Raw genomic sequence first — 23,062 nt, forward strand, 5'->3', positions numbered from 1 at the left:
GCTGTAACTGTAATAGTTGTATAGAAGCAGGAGTTTCACCAGATGCATCTCCCCCAACCCTATATGACATGCCACATCTGATACAACTCTCTCTGCCACACAGCTCTTAAAAGTACAGGGGCTCCATTTGCATCTGGTCACTCTGTGAAGTTTGCACACATTTCACCTGTAGTATTTTGCACACAGCACAACCAGTAAAATAAACATATCTGAACAGAAGGAAACTGGTGCAGCTAGGATCTGGTACATTTTCTACATTCTTACTAAAGGAAGAAAAAAATACCTTGGATTGAGGATACATGTGTTAAAGTGTGCTGGGGGAGGTGGGGAGAAGGGGGAAGAGAAACCCGTCTGCTTCTGTCCTCTACCTGTTGCAGCTCCTTGCCTGAGGTGAACATTTTATATAGCTCATTTTCATGGGCAAGTGCTGCATTTTACACTCCTCAAGCACATGGAAATGCTTTTCACCAACATAGAAAGTTATAGTTTCTGCCTGTGGCAAAGGGGCTGAACTGAACCTCTCTCCCAGTCCAGTCCATCTCATCAGAGAGACATGCCTGCCATCATCGCCCACCCCATATGCTAGCCGCATCTCCACCATGCTCCCATATCCACAATACATCTGGTTACCACCTATGGGTTATATCCAGTGTTAGTCATACTTAGAATAGAGTCATTGAAACTACAATTGGATACAATCCTGTGTATTGAAAATCTAATGCACAAAGGCCAATATTATGTGGCCAATCATCCAGAAAAAAAAAATCTGGTAATCAGCCACATGATTCTGGCCAACGTACATTAGATCTTATGAGCATTGACCATGTTGTGACATTCTATCTCCATGTGGATGTGTGGGGACAGCAGAGACAGAGCACTTGGGTGGAAGGGCAGTGCAAACTCTTTCCCCTCCATGCAACGGGCTGGTTTGGATGAGGGAGGTATCATCCAATCTGGCTTAAGTTTGGTCAATGGGAGCTGCCATAGTACTGGGGTACTATGATCCTTACTCAGCAAGGGCTACTTTGACTTCTGTTGAGACAATTTGTTGGGGTCAGTTCCAAAAGATGGCAAAGCTGAGAATTAGCAAATGGCCCACTACCCACAGTGCCTCCATATCCTCACTTTGCATGGAGCACCCAAAAAGGTCACAAGCAGTGTGGGCAAATTCTCAGTTTGCAAGGACCCCTGCCCCCAAATCTTGCCCCCAGCACTGCATTTTGATTTAACAAGATTTCTTTTCCAATAGATGAGGGATTTTTCTTCCTGGTTCTACTTTTGCCCAAGAGACCCTGAGTGTGAGGGGTGCAAGCACAAATTGTGAATATGTACTCTGAGCAAGGCTCTTGAGTTCCGTTCTGTGGCAATCTTGCTCTCTTAATAGATTTTGTATGTTCTTCTGAACAGGAAACGCTTTATAGCAAAATTTGCCCATAGGCATTGCACTGGACCAATTAAAGGATTCCTGAATTCAAGAACAAAGAAGTGCCAGTAGAACCACTTTTTTTCCCTTCTAATTGTTCAGTTTATTTTCTTCCTTCCTCCGGTGCTGAGTTTGGATTTATTGGGGGGAGGGGGGTTGTAGCTTGCCTGTTGTTAGATGATGGGGAAAACCGCTAGAGGAACCGTTTTGAAAAAAGCCCTATATGTGGGTTTAAGCTTCTACTTTTTTTTTTTAAAATAAAAGCCTTATAATAGATGTACCTGGCATCAAACCAAGTATGTGGCACCTTTTATCCAAGAATCTTTGTGTGTTTTGCAAAACAGCCATTCAAACCTCCATGCAATTTCCGTGAAACAACACCTATGAAAATGCATAAAGCTCCTTGCAGGTATAATTATGCATTACCACATGAGAAGGAATAAGATCCTCTAAGAGAAACTAGGAAAGAAGATGCATCTTATTGGATCACAGGTTGAAAAAGTGCATTGCTGGTAGAAAACTACAAGGTCATCGAGACTATCCTAGACTAGACACTTTGCTGAGTTGTTAGAGAAAGGAACACCTTGTTTGCAGCTAAGGTACGAGAAAACTAAAGAGCCATTGCTAACTGGAGGCAAGCTACAGGTCACTGTTTCTTCAATGGAAATCTGCCATGAGCAGAAGAAAAAAAAAGAGAAGACTTAATGCCGTAGTAGAGCACGTGTTTTGCATCCACAAGATCCTAGATTCAATCCCAGCATCTCCACTTAAAAAGATCTCATATGTAGCTAGCTGGAAGAGATTCTATCTCAGATGTGAGAAAGTCAAAATACTAAGCTAGAAAGACCAATCATATGACTCAGTAGCAGGAAGCTTCATCAATCTCTCTCTCTCTCTCTCTCTCTCTCTCTGTGTGTGTGTGTGTGTGTGTGTGTAGATATAGATATACAAACACCTCTGATACTGGAGGTAACATAGCCATGACTACTAGCCATCTTCCATGAATTTGTTTATTCCCCCTTTAAAGCTGACCAAGTCAGTGGCCACTACTACAACTTGTGGTAGAGAATTTCACAGTTTAACTATGTGCTGTGAGAAATACACATACACTCAGGCCATGCCAAATTCACAAGAACAATTTCTCGGCCGTTTCATCTATCTCGAAATCACTAAATCAGCTGTTTTGTTGTAGCTATATTTAGCAGGTAAAATTACATTCTTTTTTGTGGGAGAAAGAATCAGAGTGGCCACCATTTCATTTCCCACAGAAATCCCTGTTCTGAGTGCTTCTTGAATGTTGGGAAAATAAAAATTGCTGCCACCATAAGCACTGCTGCTTCCTTTGGCACACTGGAGGCCACCATTATAGTGGACAGCAGTTGATCATCTACAGAGAAACACACACTTTTAAAAAATGGACAGATATTCCTCCAGCAGCTCACTTGATCTCAGAGGTGCAATGTTAAATTCCCCTCCAAAGAAAGGGCAGTGATCCAAGCAGGCTTGTTAAAAATATAAAGTCACAGGATGCTGTTCCGTTCAAATGTAGGAGGATGGGGGAATCAAAGACTAACAGTGTAATCTTATGCACATCTAATTAGAGGTAAGGCCTATCAACTTCAGTTGGACTCATGAGTAAACATGCTGAAGAATCAGCTAAATTAACCAGAGAAAGAAGGGGGGCTTTCACAAAACCATTCCTCCTCAAATTACTGGGTCAGTTTCATAAATTTGGTTCAGATCAGATCAACTTCAACCAAAATTATTCCAGCAAAATCCTGCACTCCAGGATGATGGTGAGAAAAATGGCCATGCCTGCTATGAAAAGCTGTTCTAATTATAACTTATCATTTCTGTAATCAAACCACAGGCCTTTAAAAACATACAAACTCACTCACCCTCAGAGTTCAAGGGAAACCAGAAGGAAAACTTCACATTTCCTGTCCTATCTTCAAAGCTCAATGCTTGCCATGCATAAAAGAATAACTACATCAAAATATTACAGTGTAAGTAGGAGTGATCATGTTCTGGGCAATGGGAAATTTTAAAAGGCAAGAGGCTATCTTCACCATTTTAGCTATCTTCACCATTTTAGCTCTACATGATTTCCTATCTTGTGGCTGAGATATGGCCAAATTTGATGCCTTGGGCTAGAGACAAGTCAAGTGCTTTTTTCCCCTCCAGAGAGCTGAGGGTGGACTGAAAGAAGCATCGCCCATGGGTATGTAACTTCCATCCTACCTTCTGGTGGTTTTCAAAATTTCTACCTTCAGGGGACACTTTCCACACAGGCACAGTTCAGTCATCATAGCCAAAAAACCATAGTTTTGTGATTGTGAGTGCCCCATGAGCTTGACTCTCCCTCCTATAAATGAGTGGATTCCTGCCTCCTTTTCCTGGTTTCCTGGAGCCATAGTTTCCAGTGACATCCAAATCAGGCAATTTCTGGTTACTGCTAACTAGGAATCCAAACTACGATATGAAATGGGTTTGCAAATGGTTTGGAGCTGGAGGCAATTCCTGGTTAGACAAAGAAGAAAAGGAAGGAGGAAATTCAAACTCAAGAGAGGGAGAGGGGGAAAGGAGCATATGGGCCCATGGGGTACTCATTATTGTCAAGCCAAGATTTGGCCTTGACATCTGAACTGGATCACAGCTTGTCTGCTGAAGCCCCATGCAGTTGCCATGGAACGACAGGAGCATTCAATCTAGCACCGCTGAACAAGGCCTATGATTGCTTTTAATGTCCTGGAACACCCTTCAGTTCATCTGGAAAACGTTCATTTACTTCCATGGCATGGAGGCATCTTCTAACAATTCCACATCCACTTTCTAAGAACACAAAGGTAAAGTAAATATATTCAACGCATGGGCAGCTTGCATAACAATGTTCGAGCTAGGACAAATAGACAGTCCAACCACCGCCCCTTGCCAAATCTGGAACTGGTTCAGGGCTTTCATTCACTCCCACATGTCCTCTGAAAAAGCATTGTGCTCCTTGTCCACCCCAAAACCAAGCAATAATGGGGTTACATGAGTCTACCTCAGAAAAGAATTCCATAATCTTGGTGCCACTATTGAGAAGGCCCTCTTGTTGTGTCACCACCTGCTGCACTTCAGGTGGTGTGGAAATTCAGCACAGCAAGGCCTCAGATAACAACCCAAGTGCACTGATAAGATCATATGGGAGAAGGTAGTCCTTCCATTGCTTTTGTTTGACCAGTGGTTCTGGGTAGTTCACTATCACATCCATCAAGTTCAACAGAGTTTGAACAAGCACCATGACACCATGGCCCATTTGCATCTGAATATCCATCTGCATCAGCTGGGGAGACAGATCTCCCTTGCTGGTCTGAAGCAAATACAAACCATACCCAAGGGTAATGTTGCCTTCCTGTTCTCTGAAACTGGCTGTGGAGGATCCGTTCTGAGTACCTTCCTTTAGAAAGGTACCATCTAGGTGTGTTTGTGACCGCTCTCAGTCATGGCCAAAATTATGGGCCAGCTTCTGGGGAGGGACTGTAGCTCTAGTGGTGGAACGTCTGCTTTGCATGTAGAAGTTCTGAGGTTTAAGCCGCATCATATCTGGTTTAAAAAAACAAAACAAAAAAAACAAGGAAGCTGGGAAAGACCTCTTCCTGAGACTTTGGAGGACTGCTGTCAGTTACAGTACTGAGCTAGATGGACCAGTGGTATGACTCAGTACAAGACATCTTCATGTATTATTACAGTCGGCCCACTAGGCTGACTTCTCTGTGTAGCTTTCATTGTCAGGTAAAGAGAGCAATCCTATGGTCCCTGGGTGAGCATCCCAAGGACCATAAGATGGCTTGGATTCCCCCCTTTGAGGTTGGAGTTGGAGATCTCTGACCCCACCATCACTGCCCCTTCACAGCTGGCATGGAGAGAACTGTGCTGGCTGCCTCTCCAAGGTAGGAAAAGCAACCCTGGAGTGGGGGGAAAGGTGGCATTCCTTTGGGTGTGGAAGGGAGGAGACTGAAGAAGCTGGGATATGATTTATCCTGAACCTCCTCCAGCCTCCTTCCCTTCCGCTCCAAAGCACCCTTGGTAGACTTTTCAGCCCATCTAACAACAACAACAGAAGAGCAGAGAACGGGGAGGCAAAGATTGCCTCTGCTACTCCTTCCACTCTGTTAGCTTCAGCCTGGCAAGGCATAAGGATCCTGGAAGCCTCCAGGGTCAGAGGCTTCTGAGTAGTGTGGCTGCAGTCCATAGGACTGCGCCCTAAGTTTTCTTTTTATTCTCTCAGGCTTTTCAACATTTATTGTTTTAAATTTTCAAAGAACTGGCCGAGTATAGTTTTATGCTGGGCTTTTAGGGTGCTATACTGATTTATATGGAATTTTGTGGGGGGTGGGCAATATCATTTTCTCACTAGAGTGAATATGGGCTAAACATAACCTGAAAATAATTAAAGGAAACAATCAGACACATCCGATTTAGTTGAGTCCAGAATCACAAAAGAAGATTTCAAAATGAAATTGTTTTCTTTTAGTAAGTCAGCAAAATCTTATAATGATCTGGAGGCTTTTAGTATGAGCGGCATAGCACAAAAGTGGGTATCATGCTGCATAAGTTGTTTCAGGTTTTACATGACCATTAACAACCTTCATGTGGTGGGTGAGGTTGTCCATTAATAAATGCTCCCAAAGCCTCCAAACCCAAATCTTTATAGATAAGTCCACTGAACTTTTCCAATGGGTTGCAACTGTTGCTCTTCCTGCATTTTTATGTTTGGGGGTAGTTTTTTGAAATTCTTTTGTAAGCCACGTTGAGCTGTTTCAGGAAAAAGTGTTCAATACAGTTGATAAATAACATGCAAGAAAGTATGCACACATTTCACACTACTTCCTACACACAAGATGGTCCATTACAGACATGCAGAAAGAATGAAGCACCCCTTCTCATTTCTCCACCATTTTGCTGAACGAGGAAACTACAGGAGAGTGTGCTTGCCTGAAACCTGCTCAGGACACTACAGAAGTGAAACTAGAAATTCTGGAGACACAATTATGGGAGGCAGCCTTTGCGGGGGAGGGAGGATCATCCCAAACAACCCAAAACCCCTCAAGAAGAGAGATATTAGGAAATACAGAAAGGAATCATGGCGGTCAGAAAACTAAACATAGATCAAAGGAAAATGAAGACCAACACTTCATTAGGGATAGCAGGGACAGAGAGTGGGAAGTGGCTCAGAATAAACAGGACTGTTGCTTGTGGTACTAATTTTTTATTGGTACGATTAGCTAGCACAGGTATCAGTATTTCACTTCCTGGTTGGTATTTCTGGTTTGTGTTTAGTTAGTTGCTATTTTTTTCCTTTGGGAGGAAAAATATTTCATGCTAACACTACCCAGATACTCCCAAAATCTGCAAATATATGTAACAGCTGTCCCCTCTTGACATTTCGGGGTATTCACAAAGTGACCTAATGAAGATGCTCCAAAACCATTTCCAAAGCACAACGAGGGTCAATCCCCATGAATATTTTTCAGCTGGTCAAAAATCATGAGGGAACAGCAACAACAAAAAGTCACTAGGTAGTGCCTTTTCACTCAGGCCTCTACATCTGGGGTAGGCAGAGAGTAGATCTCGAGATGTTTTGGACTTATAAGTCCCTGCCACCATGGGCAATGATTAGGAATGTTGGGAGTTGAAGTCCAAAGCATCTGGAGATCTATCTTCTGCCTATCTCTGCTCTACATGGTACAGCTGCAAGTTACCTCATCCAAGTCCTAGCCACTATAACTTCGTTAAACAACAAAACTTCCACGGCTCCTGTAAAAATACAAGTGCAGACCTGCAGGGGGCATGAGTTTTAAAACTGAAAGCAGTACATTTGGCACTAAATGGCTCTCATTCAGTTTTACAGGACTTAGGTCATTCTTCAGTTCTAAAGTAAACAGTTAAGTAGTAGTAAGGGGCATATTTAGCCCAATGAGGTTGTTCCCAAGAACATGTCTTCACTTCCTCTTGTATAAATGAATGGTTGCCATTCATTCCTATGGAACAAAGTAAACCACTGCACTTGAAAATACTGTTGCTGCAGTCAGTGTAGAATGTGTTCCCTGTGCCTCACACTGTTCTCTATTTACATAGATCCCATAGTAAGCTTCTCCCATTACAATGGCAGACATGTCAATAGTTTGTTATAATCTAGAGCTTGGTTCTACTCTTGCAAAATCTAACTAGAGTTCTAAAATAGGGATGGAATCAGTACTGGTTTCCCCACCCCAGACATGTACTACAACTACAAGAAACAGTACTACTGCTTGAAACAATTAAATAACTTGCGGATGAAGCAAATGATGTGGGATCCATTCAAACAAAGTCTCCCTATAACTTTTCTATCAGTTCCAAAAGCAAAAACATCAGAATTTACAACAGAGAAGTTATACTTCCATTTATCAACACACTCTAGTACCTCTATAAACATCTGGAAGAGTATGACCTGCAGGCCTACCACATCTTTCATAGAATTTTTAGTGAGAAGTTTTAACAACATTTACAAGAGCAGCATCTACACTTATTCTGTGAATTGTTTACTAAGGTGTTAGTTTCAGCATCCTGGTTCCATCCCCCAAACTCACATCTTTGTGAAAACTGCAAAAATGCCCCCCAAATTTAAGACATCTGATAAAAAGACAAATGTTTTCCATAGAATTAAATAAATTGTTTTTTTCAGGATCTTAAAGCATAGCACTAGCTTCCAAAATTCAGTAATAGAAAAGTTTTTGTAGTGACACACACGCACACAGAGTGGCCACGCTTCCACAAAACCATAATCCAGGATTCCGGCAAATCCAGGCTGATCATTCACACAAGCAAGCACACTGGTGCATGCTGCCACTTGGCTCCTCCCACCAGTGGAAGAAACTGCAATAAAGAACTCACCAGGAGGAAAATGCTTAGGATTAACTCAGACTCCTGGTTTGTCGATTCCCTAATGAGCCAGAATCTGAAGCCAGTGACTGAACTTGGCTTACAATTCCTGGCACGTTTGGGAGAAACAAGCCAGGAATTGGGTTCAGACTTAATACTAAGCTTTTTCTTGTTGGTAATTTCCAGATTACTGAAGTTGCTCCTGCTAGCTGGAAGAACCAAGCAGGAGCAATTGGGCAGTGAGCACTAGCATACTTGCTTGTGAATGATAAGTCAGGATTCCCCAGAATTCTAACTTATTGTTTTTGTGCACTGTGTTATCCAAACCACATATTTATACCCTATGAAAAAAGAAGCCGCATTGCTTTCTTACTGAGTGCAGACTGGATGAACAGGATATTTTTTACAAAGTAGTGTTACTTACCATCATCCAAGTAGGCCTGGTCAAGGTTCTGTTCCTGTTTGACAGTGACTCCGGTTGGCACTGCTTCCTTCTGATCACTTACTGGTGGTCCATTTTTGGCCGTTCTCTGCTGCTGAATCACGGTAGGGTATGAATTTGGGCTTAACCTTTGTGCTTGGGTGACCTGAGTTTGGCTGGGTCTCGCTCCACTGGGTGTGAAATTTTCACTACACATGATGTGCTGAAATTCTTGATGGCTTTCACATCTCAGCTGCTGATTGGTTGTGGGAGAACAGTGGATCACAGCGGAAGACTGCTGATTGGCTGGAGAATGATGGAGCACTGCTGAGCTTTGGCTGGGAGAGCCCGTGTGCACCAGCACTGACCTGTGAACATCTGGAATGGAAAGTTGTGCAGCCATCAAGCCAGACTGCTGGTAGCCCAGGTGACTAGGACTGAGACTCTTGCTTCTTTGATATATTACGGCTCCTGGATTTTGTTGAGGATACTGAGATTCAGGAGAAGACAGGCTTGAACGCAACTGCTGGCAGGAAGCCATTGTGGCCACAAGACAGGATGGAGACTCGGAGACCATTGTATGGTGTGAATAATAAGGCTGTGTTACTGTTCTCAGACCACTGTGTACTGTATTGCAGATTAAAGCTGGATCATAGTCATCAATGGGCTCTGTTTTGATGGAAGGCACTGGAACAAAGTGCACAAAGGACACAGTTCTAAACGAATAGCTATGAAACCATTAAGGGGAGGAGAGAGGAATGGACACTAACAACAAACACACTGTACATTTCCCCCCACAGTCTTAGGCCTGATTCACACGTGCATGTTGGTCGCTTGTTCAACTACAACGTTAAGAGATAGCCTCAGTGTGTGAATGGGCCGTTATAGGCCTAACGCCACAGACAGAACTTTCATGTCTCCTCCCATCAACTCCAAAACAATGCATTTCAGTGGAACCTGCTAACACTTTCACCTGCCATATGTAAAGGGCTGTTTTACATAGGCATAGGCTTCACTTGGTCATGGTACATAATGACTGGCAGTTGAATATGTGAACCCATATCCACTGAATGAAGTGAAATGAAAGTACTATCTGTGCTGTTCTATCTTTAAGGCGCAATTCACACATGTTAATGTCAGCAGCAAGTGGTATGAAATCAGCATCAATTGTAGAAGAATCAAGTGATATCTGTGCATGTATGAAACAAGAAGAGCTGGTGGTTAGACTTGAACCACTATACTACACTGGATCTCCCTGTTTCATACGCTCTAACCATTACAGTGTTGGACTAGCACTGCTGAGACCGAGGTTGTAGTCCCTACTCTGCCCATGAAGCTTACTGGGTGGCTTTGGGCCAGTTACTGACCCTCAGCCTAACCTACCTCACAGGGTTATTGTGAGGATGAAACAGAGAAGAGGAAGATCGTGTATGCAGCCTTGGGCTCCTTGGAGAAAATGCAGGATACAAATGTAAGAAAGAAATAAAAACAGGCCTACAGCTGCAGGGAAAATGACCAAAATGAGTGCCAGCAAACCATATCCAAATTATGCTAAAAGGCTTGCATGATTTGACCCTGAAAAATGGGAATAGTACAAGCAATCTCCGTATGTATACATAAACGCATCTTCCATTTGTACATATTACAGAATCATCCTGAACCCTCAGTGTGGCCTAATGGAGACTGCATTGAAACAGGTCAGCCATAAAAACACTGAGTAGTCTTGGATAAACTGCTGTCTCAATGTCAGTTTCCTATCTGTGAAATGGGATTATTACTGAACTACAGCTCAGTTCCACACCAAAGTAATCTAAATTCTGAGACTAGAAAAAGCTGGATGCTAAACATGTTTGAAAGATGACATTATTGTTATATTGTCATCAGTTCAAAAAACAAGAAAGCTTACAAAGAAAAAAAAAACTTATGTGTAAACATACTTGTGTATGTGTAAATACATAAGTATAAAACTCTTCCTACATAATGATTTGAATGTTTTTAAACAATTAGGTACTGGATGTGAAAAAAAATGTATCTCTATTAAATTTGAAAATTTTAAATAATTACAGATGCAGAAATAAGGTGGAGATGTTTATTTTACTGCTCGATGGGCCTTCATTGTTGGTTTTAAGATTTACTGTTTTACAGCTGGGTTTATCTGTTTTAACTTAGGATGTCAGAGGAATCTGGTTGTGGGATGGAGCTCGGCATGTTTTGCCAGCTTAGGCCCCCAAACTCCAGCTTGCTTATCTGTAAGCTGGCCTGACTCAGCACACGACGAGTTTGGCCAGCTCATGGCTTTTGGGGGGTTTTTTATTTGCGCAAGTTGTGATTTGTGCAAAATTGCACATGTAAATATATGTGCAAATTGTGATTTGCACAAAATTGTAGCCGTAAACAGTGCAATTTGGTAATCTACCCCCACAACTTTGTGTAAATCGTGCTATTAGCAGCCACAATTTTACGCAAAGCATGATTTCTGCAAATATTTACAGCTGCGATTTTGTGCAAACTGTGACTTCTGCCAATAAAAAAAAGTTGATAAAGTTCCTGAGTTTCAGGAACTGACCTGCGGCTTGGCCTGCAAGTGCAAGCTGAATCAAGGGCATCACGGGGATCCGGTGGACCCAAAAGAGCCAGATTTCCCCAAGATGGACAACCCTAGTTTTAACTGTAGAGTTATCTGAAAGATAGTGGCCGCTGGAGTACCCAATAATTTTGATTAAGCGGGATATACATTTTTAAATAAAATAAATAACTAAATCAATATACTTCAAGATTAGTCAACAGTAAACAGGTTCTTACAAAATGTGATGTCACAAACCCCTTTCCATAAAGAATTACCTGGGTGATAGGTAAAATGTTGTGGCTGGCTTTTTTTCCGTTTTCCATTGATCACATAGAAATTCACCTTGATGGGTGTACGAATGTGCTTGTTCCGATATTCTGGTATCTCTACAAAAAGCATATTCTGGAAAAAAAAATGGGTATGGGGATGATGCAGTAATATATTAGAAAATACTCAATTTTTATTAGTCATTTTGGTTAATATGCCATGGAACGCCTACCAGAAAGATTGTTTATCCACTGCTAGAATGTAGTTGATCTTGCTAAAAATCTGAAACTTGCCAGTTTTCTGTATCAGTAGTCTCCACCTTACAGAAATACTCTGACCTATCAAACTCTCATATTTCCCCCATTTCTATTACCTTGCCTTGCCAACCAAGACAACATATTATGTTCTTCATTGACTCCAACTGAGATTTTTATTCAACTCCCCGCCCCCCCCTTTCAGAAAAAAATGTGTGAGTGTGGGGGAGAGGTTTAACACGCACACCCTCCCAGAGCTCCATGGTCCTGATCCAAAACGGGTCTGCACACAATATATGTGATTAGCACAACTTTTAGTTTGGCCCTAAGGCAAGGTTCTGCTCATCAAATGGGTAACATCTCTAGCAGTAAGCTAGAGGTAGTCTCTCAGCCTTACATCTAGGCTACTGAGTACATTTAGATGGCAATTCTGGTGGGAAATTAGTTTACCTGGGGTAGCTCTGCTTCCCTGTAGGCTACAGTTACTTTCTGCAATTTCTTAAGGATTTTAGCTGCCTAGAGCTATGAAAGTGATACCACGGTGCAAAAATCAAGGCATAAAACATTATGGCCATAATCCAGAAGTCCAGGAGAATATGGGGTTCCCATTGCTAGTTATTAGACAGCAAAGTTTTGCTAGCACAGGAAGGACCTTTTGAGTTTCTGTGGCTAAAAATGGGAAAGCAGCACAAATTTCTGCTGCACTGGATCACACGTTCATACATCCAAAATCAGTGTTAAATTACTATACTGAATAATGCATTCCTGGCCACAGTCTACACAGTAAGCCTAAGGTTTATTGAAAACATATTTGTAAGCTACCTATGTAAACCACTTTCAGAACTATTTGTTAAAAAGCAAACTACAAATATTCTAAAGAAGTAAACAGAAGAAACCCATTGATGTCAATGAGTTTACCAGTGCTCCCAGTTCTGTGCTGCAGTACAGCCTTTGTGTGAAGAAAGTGCTGATAACTACTTACAGGTTGGCTCTTATCTTTATCCACTGTGGCCTCCATTTCCCAAATCTGTTGCCCATCTGAGAAAAAAAAAATAAAGTCATACATGAAAACTGCATTCCAGAATGTATGGAAGACACATATAGATAAAATCATCAAGTTCTCCTCACCTCCTCCAGCCACACTATGGTGCTTTCAAGTGTCCACAGTGCATTGCCTATGTTATCTTGTTGTAATTCTTACAAGAACTCTGTAAGTTAGGTAGTTATTATTATTCCCCATCCTACAGATGGGACACTAAGGCTGAGAGTATAGTAGCTTTCCTAGGGCCACCCAGTGAGTTCATGGCAAAGGGAAGATTCAAATGGGAGAATTCCAGATTCAGGCTGCAGTCCTATGCTCATCTACCTGAAAGTATGCCCCATAACACAATGGGATTTACTTCTGAGGAAACATGCATAAGATTGTGGTTTCTTAGCCTCTACAACACACCAGCTCCAACTTCCTGTTCAGCTGTAAAAGTGTTTGACTTTTGAAAAGTAGTAGCATTTTTTAAGGACTTTAATAGTCATCCTAAGCATTCCCTTTTTATTATCCAGAACTGATAAAACTAGAAGCATGCCGGCCGGATATTTGCTATTCATGCCTGGCTTTGCAAATTTGTCCAGTAGCAAATGCTTCTCCTACCCCAGTCACTGTCTTTCCAAATGGTGTTTACATCCACCATGTCTTGATCAACTGTCTCAACTGGCACAGAGGGGGAAAAATCTGATAAGGATCATGCTTTGCATTGCCATTTAACAAATTTTTAAAATGTTATTACATTCCCACAAACTTTAGCCTCTTCCTTGAGCTAAAACTTTCCTAGTTCCTTTTCAGCCTTTCCTTGTTACTCTTAAGACCTTACACCAGTTTCTTTCCTTCCTCTCTACTTTGTCAGCATATTACAGCCAGTGCAAAACTTATACAGCCATTTCACTGGCACTTGAAGCATGCTTAAACTTCCTTGGATTGTACCCAGGTATACTCCGGCAAAGCTGGCTTAGCGCTGAATGGAATGGAAAATCACCACTTCCACACTTGATTCTATCAGCACTCCCATGAAAGGCCTTTTTTTTCTTTTTGTAATTTCTTCTTCATATTTAAGTTGCAGCTCATTCAAACCTTTTGGTCTTTCTCAACAATGCTATTGCCTGGGCAATTATTTTTTATTTTGCATGCATCAAATGGCAATTAAAAGGGAAAAATATAAATCCTGATGAACCAACTGTATATGTTGTTTTGGTTTTGCCATTGTACAGTGTCCAGAGATCACAAACCAAGTACAACCAAATAATAAGCAAACAAATAGGTAATGCTTGATTACATATAGGTTACTTGATAATGCAGGCATTATCCCAACTAGGGATGTTGGAGAAATGAGCAATGGATTCAAATGATTTCAGATTTCTATGAGTCTGACATATGGATTCTGTAGTGGACTGGCTTTTTCCAAGTCACGTGGATTCCACAGACTTGTTTTCCAATGGGGGGGGGGAATTGTGAATGTGAATTTGCACAAGTAGAACAGAAAAAAAATGTTTAAAATTGTTTTTTTAAAAAACCTCAATTCCATCAATGATCGGATGACAGAATGAAAGACACCTTACAATGCACAAAACACAGATGGAACAGATTTAATAAAATCCATACATCCCTAATCTCTCCATTAACCAACATGTCAACATATTTAGGGTATCACTGCCACACATTGAACTGTGAATTGTAGTACTGTATGCTATAGAAAATAATTTAGATTTCAACATAAAGCAAATGCAGAAATTGGAATTAAAAGGTACAATTAATTGCATAGTGTTACTATAGGGTAAGTGTACAGCTAAACATTGAGTTCAACTAAAAACTCCTATGTCTAAATCCAGCATTTTCCACCTAGCTCACTGATTTCAAAATCATGAAAATTATGTGTGCATACAATCATATACCCACTCATCTGGGAGTAAGCCCCACAGAATTCAGTAGAACATACTTCTGAGCAGACATGTATAGGATTACGCCATACAGGTCAAACTAGATGTAATGCTAAACACGTCACTTGAAGTGCCATGATTGTTTTTAAAACTAATAGTTCCTGTGGGGGCAGGCTAATTTTTGTCAGGAACCACACAGCACATGAAGAGGGAGGTTAATCCATTCCTCCCCTGCTGCGTTCCCAATTGAAACAGCCTCTCCCTGTGGCAGCTATTAGCCCTGGAAAGCATGCTCCCATAGGCACCTATGGGAGGAAGCCTGCCAGGACTAATAGCCAATGTATGTGCGGATTTTCATCAGGACCAATGTGGGGGAGGAAAGAGTTAACTCTTTGCCTGTATGCTGCAGTCACAATGAAAAGCCCCCATCTCACCCCACCCCACCCGACTATTAACAATTTAAAAAACCAGCACAGCATTTCAAGTGATGCATTTATCATCACCTCTAATTTTGCCCTTAGAGTTGATTTATACATGCAGGTAAACCACTCAATGACTTATCAGTCATTTACATATAGGATTATGTGTGAACTGCCTCCTCATTAGAAATTATTAAATGGAAGGTGGTGCAAAACAGATTCTGACATGTTGACTTCCCCTCTGGTAAACATACAAGGTAAGATGGAGCCCCCCTTCATGGATCACTGCCTTGTTGTGGCGAAGGGGCTTGCGTAACTCAGTGAAGCCATAAGCTATGCCGTACAGGGCAACCCAAGACGGACAGGTCATGGCAGAGAGTTCTGACAAAATGTGGTCCACTGAAGAAGGAAATGGCAACCCACTCCAGTATTCTTGCCAAGAAAACCCCATGGAACGTATCTCAAGGCTAAAAGATATGACGCCGGAAGATGAGCCCCTCAGGTCAGAAGGTGTCCAATATACTACTGGGGAAGAGCAGAGGGTATTTCCAAGTAGCTCCAGAAAGAGTGAAGCGGCTGGGCCAAAGCCAAAAGGACACTCAGCTGTGGATGTGTCTGGTGGTGAAAAGAAAATCCAATGCTGTAAAGAACAATATTGTTTAGGAACCTGGAATGTAAGATCAATGAATCAAGGTAAGCTGGAGGTGATAAAATGTGAGATGGCAAGATTGAACATCGAGATCTTGGGAATCAGCGAACTCAAATGGACAAGCATGGGCGAATTTAATTCAGGTGACCATCATATCTACTACTGTGGGCAAGAATCTCTTAGAAGAAATGGAGTAGCACTCATAGTCAATAAAAGGGTGGGAAAAGCAGTACCGGGGTACAATCTCAAAAATGATAGAATGATCTCAGTACGAATCCAAGGCAAACCATTCAACGTCACAGTAATTCAAGTCTATGCCCCAACCACTGATGCCGAAGAAGCTGAGGTTGATCGGTTCTATGAAGACCTACAATACCTTCTAGAACTAACACCAAAAAAAGATGTCCTCTTCATCATAGGGGATTGGAATGCTAAAGTAGGAAGACAAGAAATCACCGGGATAACAGGCAAGCATGGCCTTGGTGTACAAAATGAAGCAGGACAAAGGCTAATAGAATTTTGCCAAGAGAACATGCTGATCATAGCAAGCACTCTTTTCCAACAGCACAAGAGGCGACTCTACACATGGACAGATGGTCAATATCGAAATCAGATGGATTATGTCCTTTGCAGCCAAAGATGGAGAAGCTCCATACAGTCAGTCAAAACAAGACCTGGAGCTGACTGTGGCTCAGATCATGAGCTGCTTCTTGCAAAATTTTGGCTTAAATTGAAGAACGTAGGGAAAAACACTAAACCATTCAGGTATGACCTAAATCATATCCCTGATTAATATACAGTGGAGGTGAGGAATAGATTTCAGGGATTAGACCTGATAGACAGAGTGGCTGAGGAACTATGGACGGAGGTCCGTAACAATGTTCAGGAGGCAGCAACTAAATGCATCGCAAAGAAAAAGAAATGCAAGAAAGCAAAGTGGCTGTCTGAGGAGGCTTTACAAGTAGCTGAGGAAAGAAGGGAAGCAAAAAGCAAGGGAGAAAGGGGAAGATATACCCAACTGAATGCAGAGTTCCAGAGAATAGCAAGGAGAGACAAGAAGGCCTTCTTAAATGAACAATGCAAAGAAATCGAGGAAAACAATAGAATGGGAAAGACTAGAGATCTTTTCAAGAAAATCGGAGATCTCAAGGGAATGTTTTGTGCAAAGACGGGCATGATAAAGGACAAAGAAGGCAGGGACCTAACAGAAGCAGATGAGATTAAGAGGAGGTGGAAAGAATACACAGAAGAACTATACAGGAAAGATCTGAATGTCCCTGATAGCCATGATAGTGCGGTCACTGAACTTGAGCCGGACATCCTCGAGAGTGAAGTCAAGTGGGCCTTAGGAAGCATTACTAACAACAAAGCTAGTGGAGATGACAGTATTCCAGCTGAGCTATTTAAAATCCTAAAAGATGATGCTGTTAAAGTGCTGCACTCAATATGCCAACAAATTTGGAACACTTAACAGTGGCCACAAGACTGGAAAAGGTCAGTTTACATTCCAATTCCAAAGAAGGGCAACGCCAAAGAGTGTTCAAACTACCGTACAATTGCGCTCATTCCACATGCCAGCAAGGTTATGCTCAAAATCCTACAAGCTAGGCTTCAGCAGTATGTGAACCGAGAACTACCGGAAGCACAAGCTGAGTTTCGAAGAGGCAGAGGAACTAGAGATCAAATTGCCAACATTCGCTGGATCATGGAGAAAGCAAGAGAATTCCAGAAAAATGACTATTTCTGCTTCATTGACTACGCTAAAGCCTTTAATTGTGTGGATCACAACAAACTGTGGCAAATTCTGAAACAGATGGGAGTACCAGACCACCTTACCTGAGTCCCAGTATTGGGAAAAAGGCGGGATATAAATATAATAACAACAACAACAACAACAACAACAATAACCTGTCTCCTGAGAAATCTGTACGAGGGCCAAGAAGCAACAGTAAGAACCAGACATGGAACAACCGATTGGTTCAAAATTGGGAAAGAAGTACGACAAGGCTGCATATTGTCGCCCTGCTTATTTAACTTATATGCAGAGTATACCATGAGAAACGCCGGGTTGGATGAATCACAGGTCGGAATTAAGATTGCCGGGAGAATTATCAACAACCTCAGATACGCAGAATTATCAACAACCTCAGATACCACCCTAATGGCAGAAAGCAAAGAGGATCTAAAGAGCCTCTTGTTGAGGGTGAAAGTGGAGAGTGCAAAAGCTGGTTTGAAGCTCAACATTAAAAAAACTAAGATCATGGCATCTGGCCCCATCACTTCCTGGCATATAGAAGGGGAAGAAATGGAAGCAGTGACAGATTTTATTTTCTTGGGCTCCAAGATCACCGCAGATGGTGACTGTAGCCATGACATTAAAAGACGCTTGCTCCTTGGGAGGAAAGCTATGGCAAACCTAGACAGCATAGTAAGAAGCAGAGACATCACCTTGCCGACAAAGGTCCATCTAATCAAAGCTATGGTTTTCCCAGTAGTAATGTATGGCTTTGAGAGTTGGACTACAAGGAAGGCTGAGCGCCGAAGAATTGATGCTTTCAAACTGTGGTACTGGAGAAGACTCTTACGAGCCCCCTGGACTGCAAGGAGGTCAAATCAGTCAATCCTAAAGGGAATCAACCCTGAGTGCTCATTGGAAGGACAGATACTGAAACTGAAGCTCAAATATTTTGGCCACCTAATGCGAAGAGAAAAGTCACTGGAAAAGACCCTGATGCTGGAAAAGATTGAAAGCAGAAGAAGAAGGGGGCGGCAGAGGATGAGATGGCTAGATAGCATCACCGATGCAATGAATATGGACTTGAGCACACTCCGGGAGAGAACGCAGGACAGGAAGGCCTGGCGTGCTATGGTCCATGGGGTCATGAAGAGTCGGACATGACTTAATGACTGAACAACAACAATATGGTCTCCACGGGATGTCCCAGAGACCAACCTGGCTACCATATTATGTACCAGCTGAAGTTTCTGAACTAAATATAGAGGCAGCCCCAAGTACAGCGCATTACAGAAATCAAGCCTAGAGGTTACCAGCGTTTGCACCACCGTTACCAGGTCCACATGTTCCAGGAATGGGCATAGCTGGCATATCAGCCAAAGTTGGTAACAGGCACTTCTCACTGTTGCCTCCACCTGGGGTGCCAAAAGCAGGGTTGGGTCAAGAAGCACCCTCAAGCAACGAACTTGCTCCTTCAGGGGGAGCGCAACCCCATCCAGAACTGGTTGACATACCTAAATACCTGGATTAGGACCCTTCACGATGAGCACCTCTGTCTTGCCTGGATTCAACTTCAGCTTGTTCTCCCTCATCCAGCCCATTACTGACTTCATGCAGTAATTCAGAGGAATCATACCTTCCTTGGATAAAGATGTTAAGGGAAATGGATCTGGGTGTCATCAGCATACTGATAACACCCAGCCCAAAACTTCCTGATGATCTCTCTCAGTGGTTTCATGTAGATATTAAACAGCATCGGGGATAGGATGGAGCCCTGAGGGACTCCACATGACAGTTCCTTTTTTGAGGAACAACTATCCCTGAGCGACACCATCTGGAACGGTCCTGAGAGAAAGGAGCAGAACTACGGCAGAGCAGTGCCCCCAACCCCCAGCTCCCTCAGGCAATCCAGAAGGATACCATGGTCGATGGTATTGAATGCCACTGAGAGAACCAAAAGAATCAACAGGGATGCACTCTCCTTATCGATTCCCAGGCAAAGATCATCCACGAAGGCAACCGTGGCAGTGTCAACTCCGTATTGTGCTCTGAAGCTGGTTTGAAATGCATCCAGGTAATCAGTTTCACCAAGACTGCTTGGAGTTGAATAGACACCGCCTTCTCGATTACCTTGCCCCCAAATGCTAAATTACTTACATCATGTGTTGTAGGCCCCCGCCTGCAGTCTGAAGTGATACAGCCCACATACAATCTTACTATCTTATTTGTTGTTTCTGATAACTAGGGCCAAAGAAAGTGGTGTGTGCGTGGGGGGGGGGGGGGGAGAGACACACACACAGACAGACAGAGAATTTGCTCCAGAGAGGGGAGAAGCAAGAGGAAATGGGAGCACACAACCTCACTGGGAGCCACTGTTACATTGCTGTGGGACTTTGACAGGGCTGACTCCTTAGTTGATACTTCAGTTTCTTTAATTCTTCTGTGGGATGACGTTATGTAGGCGCAATTTCTCCTGTCCCTGCAGGATGGTTATGAGCTGCAAGCCACACCTGATTCACAAAGATATTTATGGCACTTGGGACCTTCCTTAAGGACGAGGTCTAGAGACAGTTTTACGAGTCAGAATAACCAGTCCAATGAAAAATCATGCAAGCCATTTCTGTATTGCTAGAAGCTTGCAATAAAATAATTGTCCCTTGGGATTCAGGGTGGGGGGAAGAGAGAGGTAGAGGAGGAGTGATGACTCAGATGTGTCTGAGTCAGAAGGTCCTCTGGGACTACCCCTGGGGTGGTTGCAGTTTACACCCCTGCCCTTTCCCAAGAGGGTTTTCTACAGGCACAAAGTACTCCATTGTTTCTGAAGTCAGCTAACATGTACAGTTTCCAGATGCAGTGTATTGATGCATCATTAGCCAACCACCCTGGGCAAGCACAGCAGCTGAACATCTCAAGCGAACAGTCAGCTTTCTAAACAGGTTAATTACAGTGCTGTCACACACAATCAGCCAAGTCAAGGTGACCTAGACGACAAAGCAACAGACCAAACATTGGGCAGACATTTAAGCCCAGGTATATTCTGTGCTTCAATAATAAGAATAATGATGTTAATAATGAGGAGGAGGAGGAGGAGGAGGATCTCATTGTGCTAACAAGCACTGGACACGGTTGAATCCATCATCATCATCATGATGCAGTTAGCATCGTTCTGTGCCAAGAGCTGGATTCTGCAACCATTTATTCTCCTTCTGCTAGTTATACAGAAGGGCAAAGAGCCATGCAGGGTTGCTGGTTGGAAGAGAAAATTGCTGGCCACTGCAGCCAAAGGTTTGCCACAGCAGTTCCTGATGCTGTGGAACCTAACCTAACCTGGAAGCTCAGCTGTCTCCAGAGGGCCAATTTGGTGATACTGCTAGATAAGCTTCTTGACCCGACCCTGTTCCTGGCACCGCAGGTGGAGGTGATGGTGAAAAGCACCTGGTATCAGCTTCAGCTCATACACCAGCTTTGCCTGTTTCTGAAACATGTGGACCTAATAACACTGGTAACCTATAGGCTTGATTTCTGTAATGTGTTGTCCTTGGGGCTGCCTGTTTATCTAGTTCAGCAACTCTGACTGGAATAAAATATGGCAGCCAGGTTGATCTCCGGGACATCCTGCGGAGACCATATTATACCAGTTTTGAAATCTTTACACTGGCTTCCAATTTGCTTCGGGGAAAAATATGAAGTGCTGGTTCTTACCTTTAAGGCCTTACATGGTATAGGTCCAAGGTACCTTAGGGAGCGCCTCCTCCCCTACATCCCAGTCCACCACCTAAGGTCCTCTGAGGGCTATCTGCTGCGGCTGCCTAATGTGAGACTGGCAACCACATGGCAGAGGACCTTTTCCTTTGCCGCCCCTCAGCTGTGGAATGACCTGCCGGTTGAAATGCACCTGCTGATCTCTTTGAATATTTTAAAGCAGGAATTAACATCTCTTCTATTCCAGCAGGCCTTCCCTTTTTAGAATCCTTATTTCTCTTTGCTAATTGTTACATACTGTTTCTAGGCTGTACTGTTTTTTTGTTTGTGTTTTGTGTGCGAAATTTTGTTTTTAACTCTGTATGCCGCCTAGAGTATTTTGTATATAGGCGGGTTGTAAATTGAATAAATAAATGCATAAATAAATAATATAGAGTCCTGGTGCCTTTCCTCAATCTGGGCTGCTCTCTGCTGGGGCAGGCTGCTGCACCTCGTGACATTGGCTTTCTACCTCACCTCCTTCTAACCTGCTTGTCTCTAGCCCATCTGCTTGCTTTTGAATAGATGTAGGACACGGGTGTTGAACCTCTTTCAGCCCAAGAGCCAAATTCAATCTCAGAGAATCTCCTGAGAATGCTAAGCAAGGGTGTTCAACCATGTGAGCCTGCTGTGCAAGTTTTGTTCTTACAGGGAGTTTTTACACAAGGGAGCATTAAAACATTTGAAACATTTTACATGAGGGAGCATTAAAACATTAAACACAACTGCAGTCTACAGTGGTACAGTCCACTCCATCGCACCAGGACTCTACCACCTCATTGCCAGCTTAGTCTGTTGCATGTGGAGACTAAGCTTTACAAGTGCAATCAATAAACACTGATCTAACGCAAACTGGGCACAGTTTGCAAAATCACATTCAGTACTCAAGAGACCAGCGAATCATGCTAAAGCCACAGAAACATTTGATTTCATTTAGTGACCAAACCACTGGGACGGCACTAATAAAACCTTGTGAATCTAAAATGTTAAGTATAACCAGATGATATTTTAGACTAACTCCAAAGTCTACAGGAGGGGGGTGTATGTTGTGAAGTTGGTGGTGGTGGGGAAGACAGGCAAAATGAATGTTCCCCCTTCACTATTAAGTGTTTCATTTATTTATGGTTGAACACTTTGATGACGATGACAGACAATTCTGCACAGATGTGTCCATATGCCCAGGGGGCAAATATTTCCCTGGCAAATCCATCACCGGGGACAATTCTGGTTTTTTAAACACGGTACCCTTTATATGAAACAGTAAACATCTCACAGCAATTGTACTGACCTTTCTGCTTATATATCATGCTCCATCTGTCTCACTGCTTTGCTCTTATAATCTTGAGTGTACAAGCCTTAATTTTAGATAGTCAATATTTGCCTTTCCCTTAACATCTCTAAATATTAGACCTGCTGTGAGTTTATGGCAAAGCAGACAAGGCTAGAAATATAAGAAATCAGTGTTTGTTTGTTAAGGGAAAAAGGATGGTTTCCCCTCTATTATTTATTTATAATACTTTTATACCGTTTAATGTACTAAAATCCCTAAGCGGTTCACATTAAAAATAAAAATATAATATCTTCGCTGCTGTGTTCTGCAGTAGCAACAGCTTCAAAACCAGGCACAAGGGCAACCAAAATAGAGTACATTATAGTAGTCTAATTGTGCAGTTACCAGTGTATGGATCACCGTGGCTAGGCTATCCCTATCCAGGAATGGGTGTAGTTGATGCACCAACCAAGACTGACAATAGGTGCT

The 23,062-nt window shown here is 42.6% G+C and overlaps 1 protein-coding gene across 2 annotated transcripts in view; it reads right to left on the bottom strand.

Moving 5' to 3' along the window:
• NFATC2 (nuclear factor of activated T cells 2) overlaps nucleotides 1–23,062 on the bottom strand; it is a 165,273-nt gene that overhangs the window by 44,835 nt on the left and 97,376 nt on the right. For both annotated transcript variants that reach the window (XM_084854161.1, XM_084854162.1), the window contains exons 7-9: nucleotides 12,817–12,872; nucleotides 11,589–11,715; nucleotides 8,751–9,434 (exon numbers count right to left, since the gene is read on the bottom strand). In XM_084854161.1, the coding sequence (XP_084710287.1) occupies nucleotides 8,751–9,434; nucleotides 11,589–11,715; nucleotides 12,817–12,872 (867 nt within the window). The remainder of the gene's footprint in view (nucleotides 1–8,750; nucleotides 9,435–11,588; nucleotides 11,716–12,816; nucleotides 12,873–23,062) is intronic.

Source organism: Heloderma suspectum, chromosome 4, assembly GCF_057233095.1.
Source record: "Heloderma suspectum isolate Gila_16-S chromosome 4, 16-S_ref, whole genome shotgun sequence".
In the NCBI taxonomy this organism is placed as follows: domain Eukaryota; kingdom Metazoa; phylum Chordata; class Lepidosauria; order Squamata; family Helodermatidae; genus Heloderma; species Heloderma suspectum.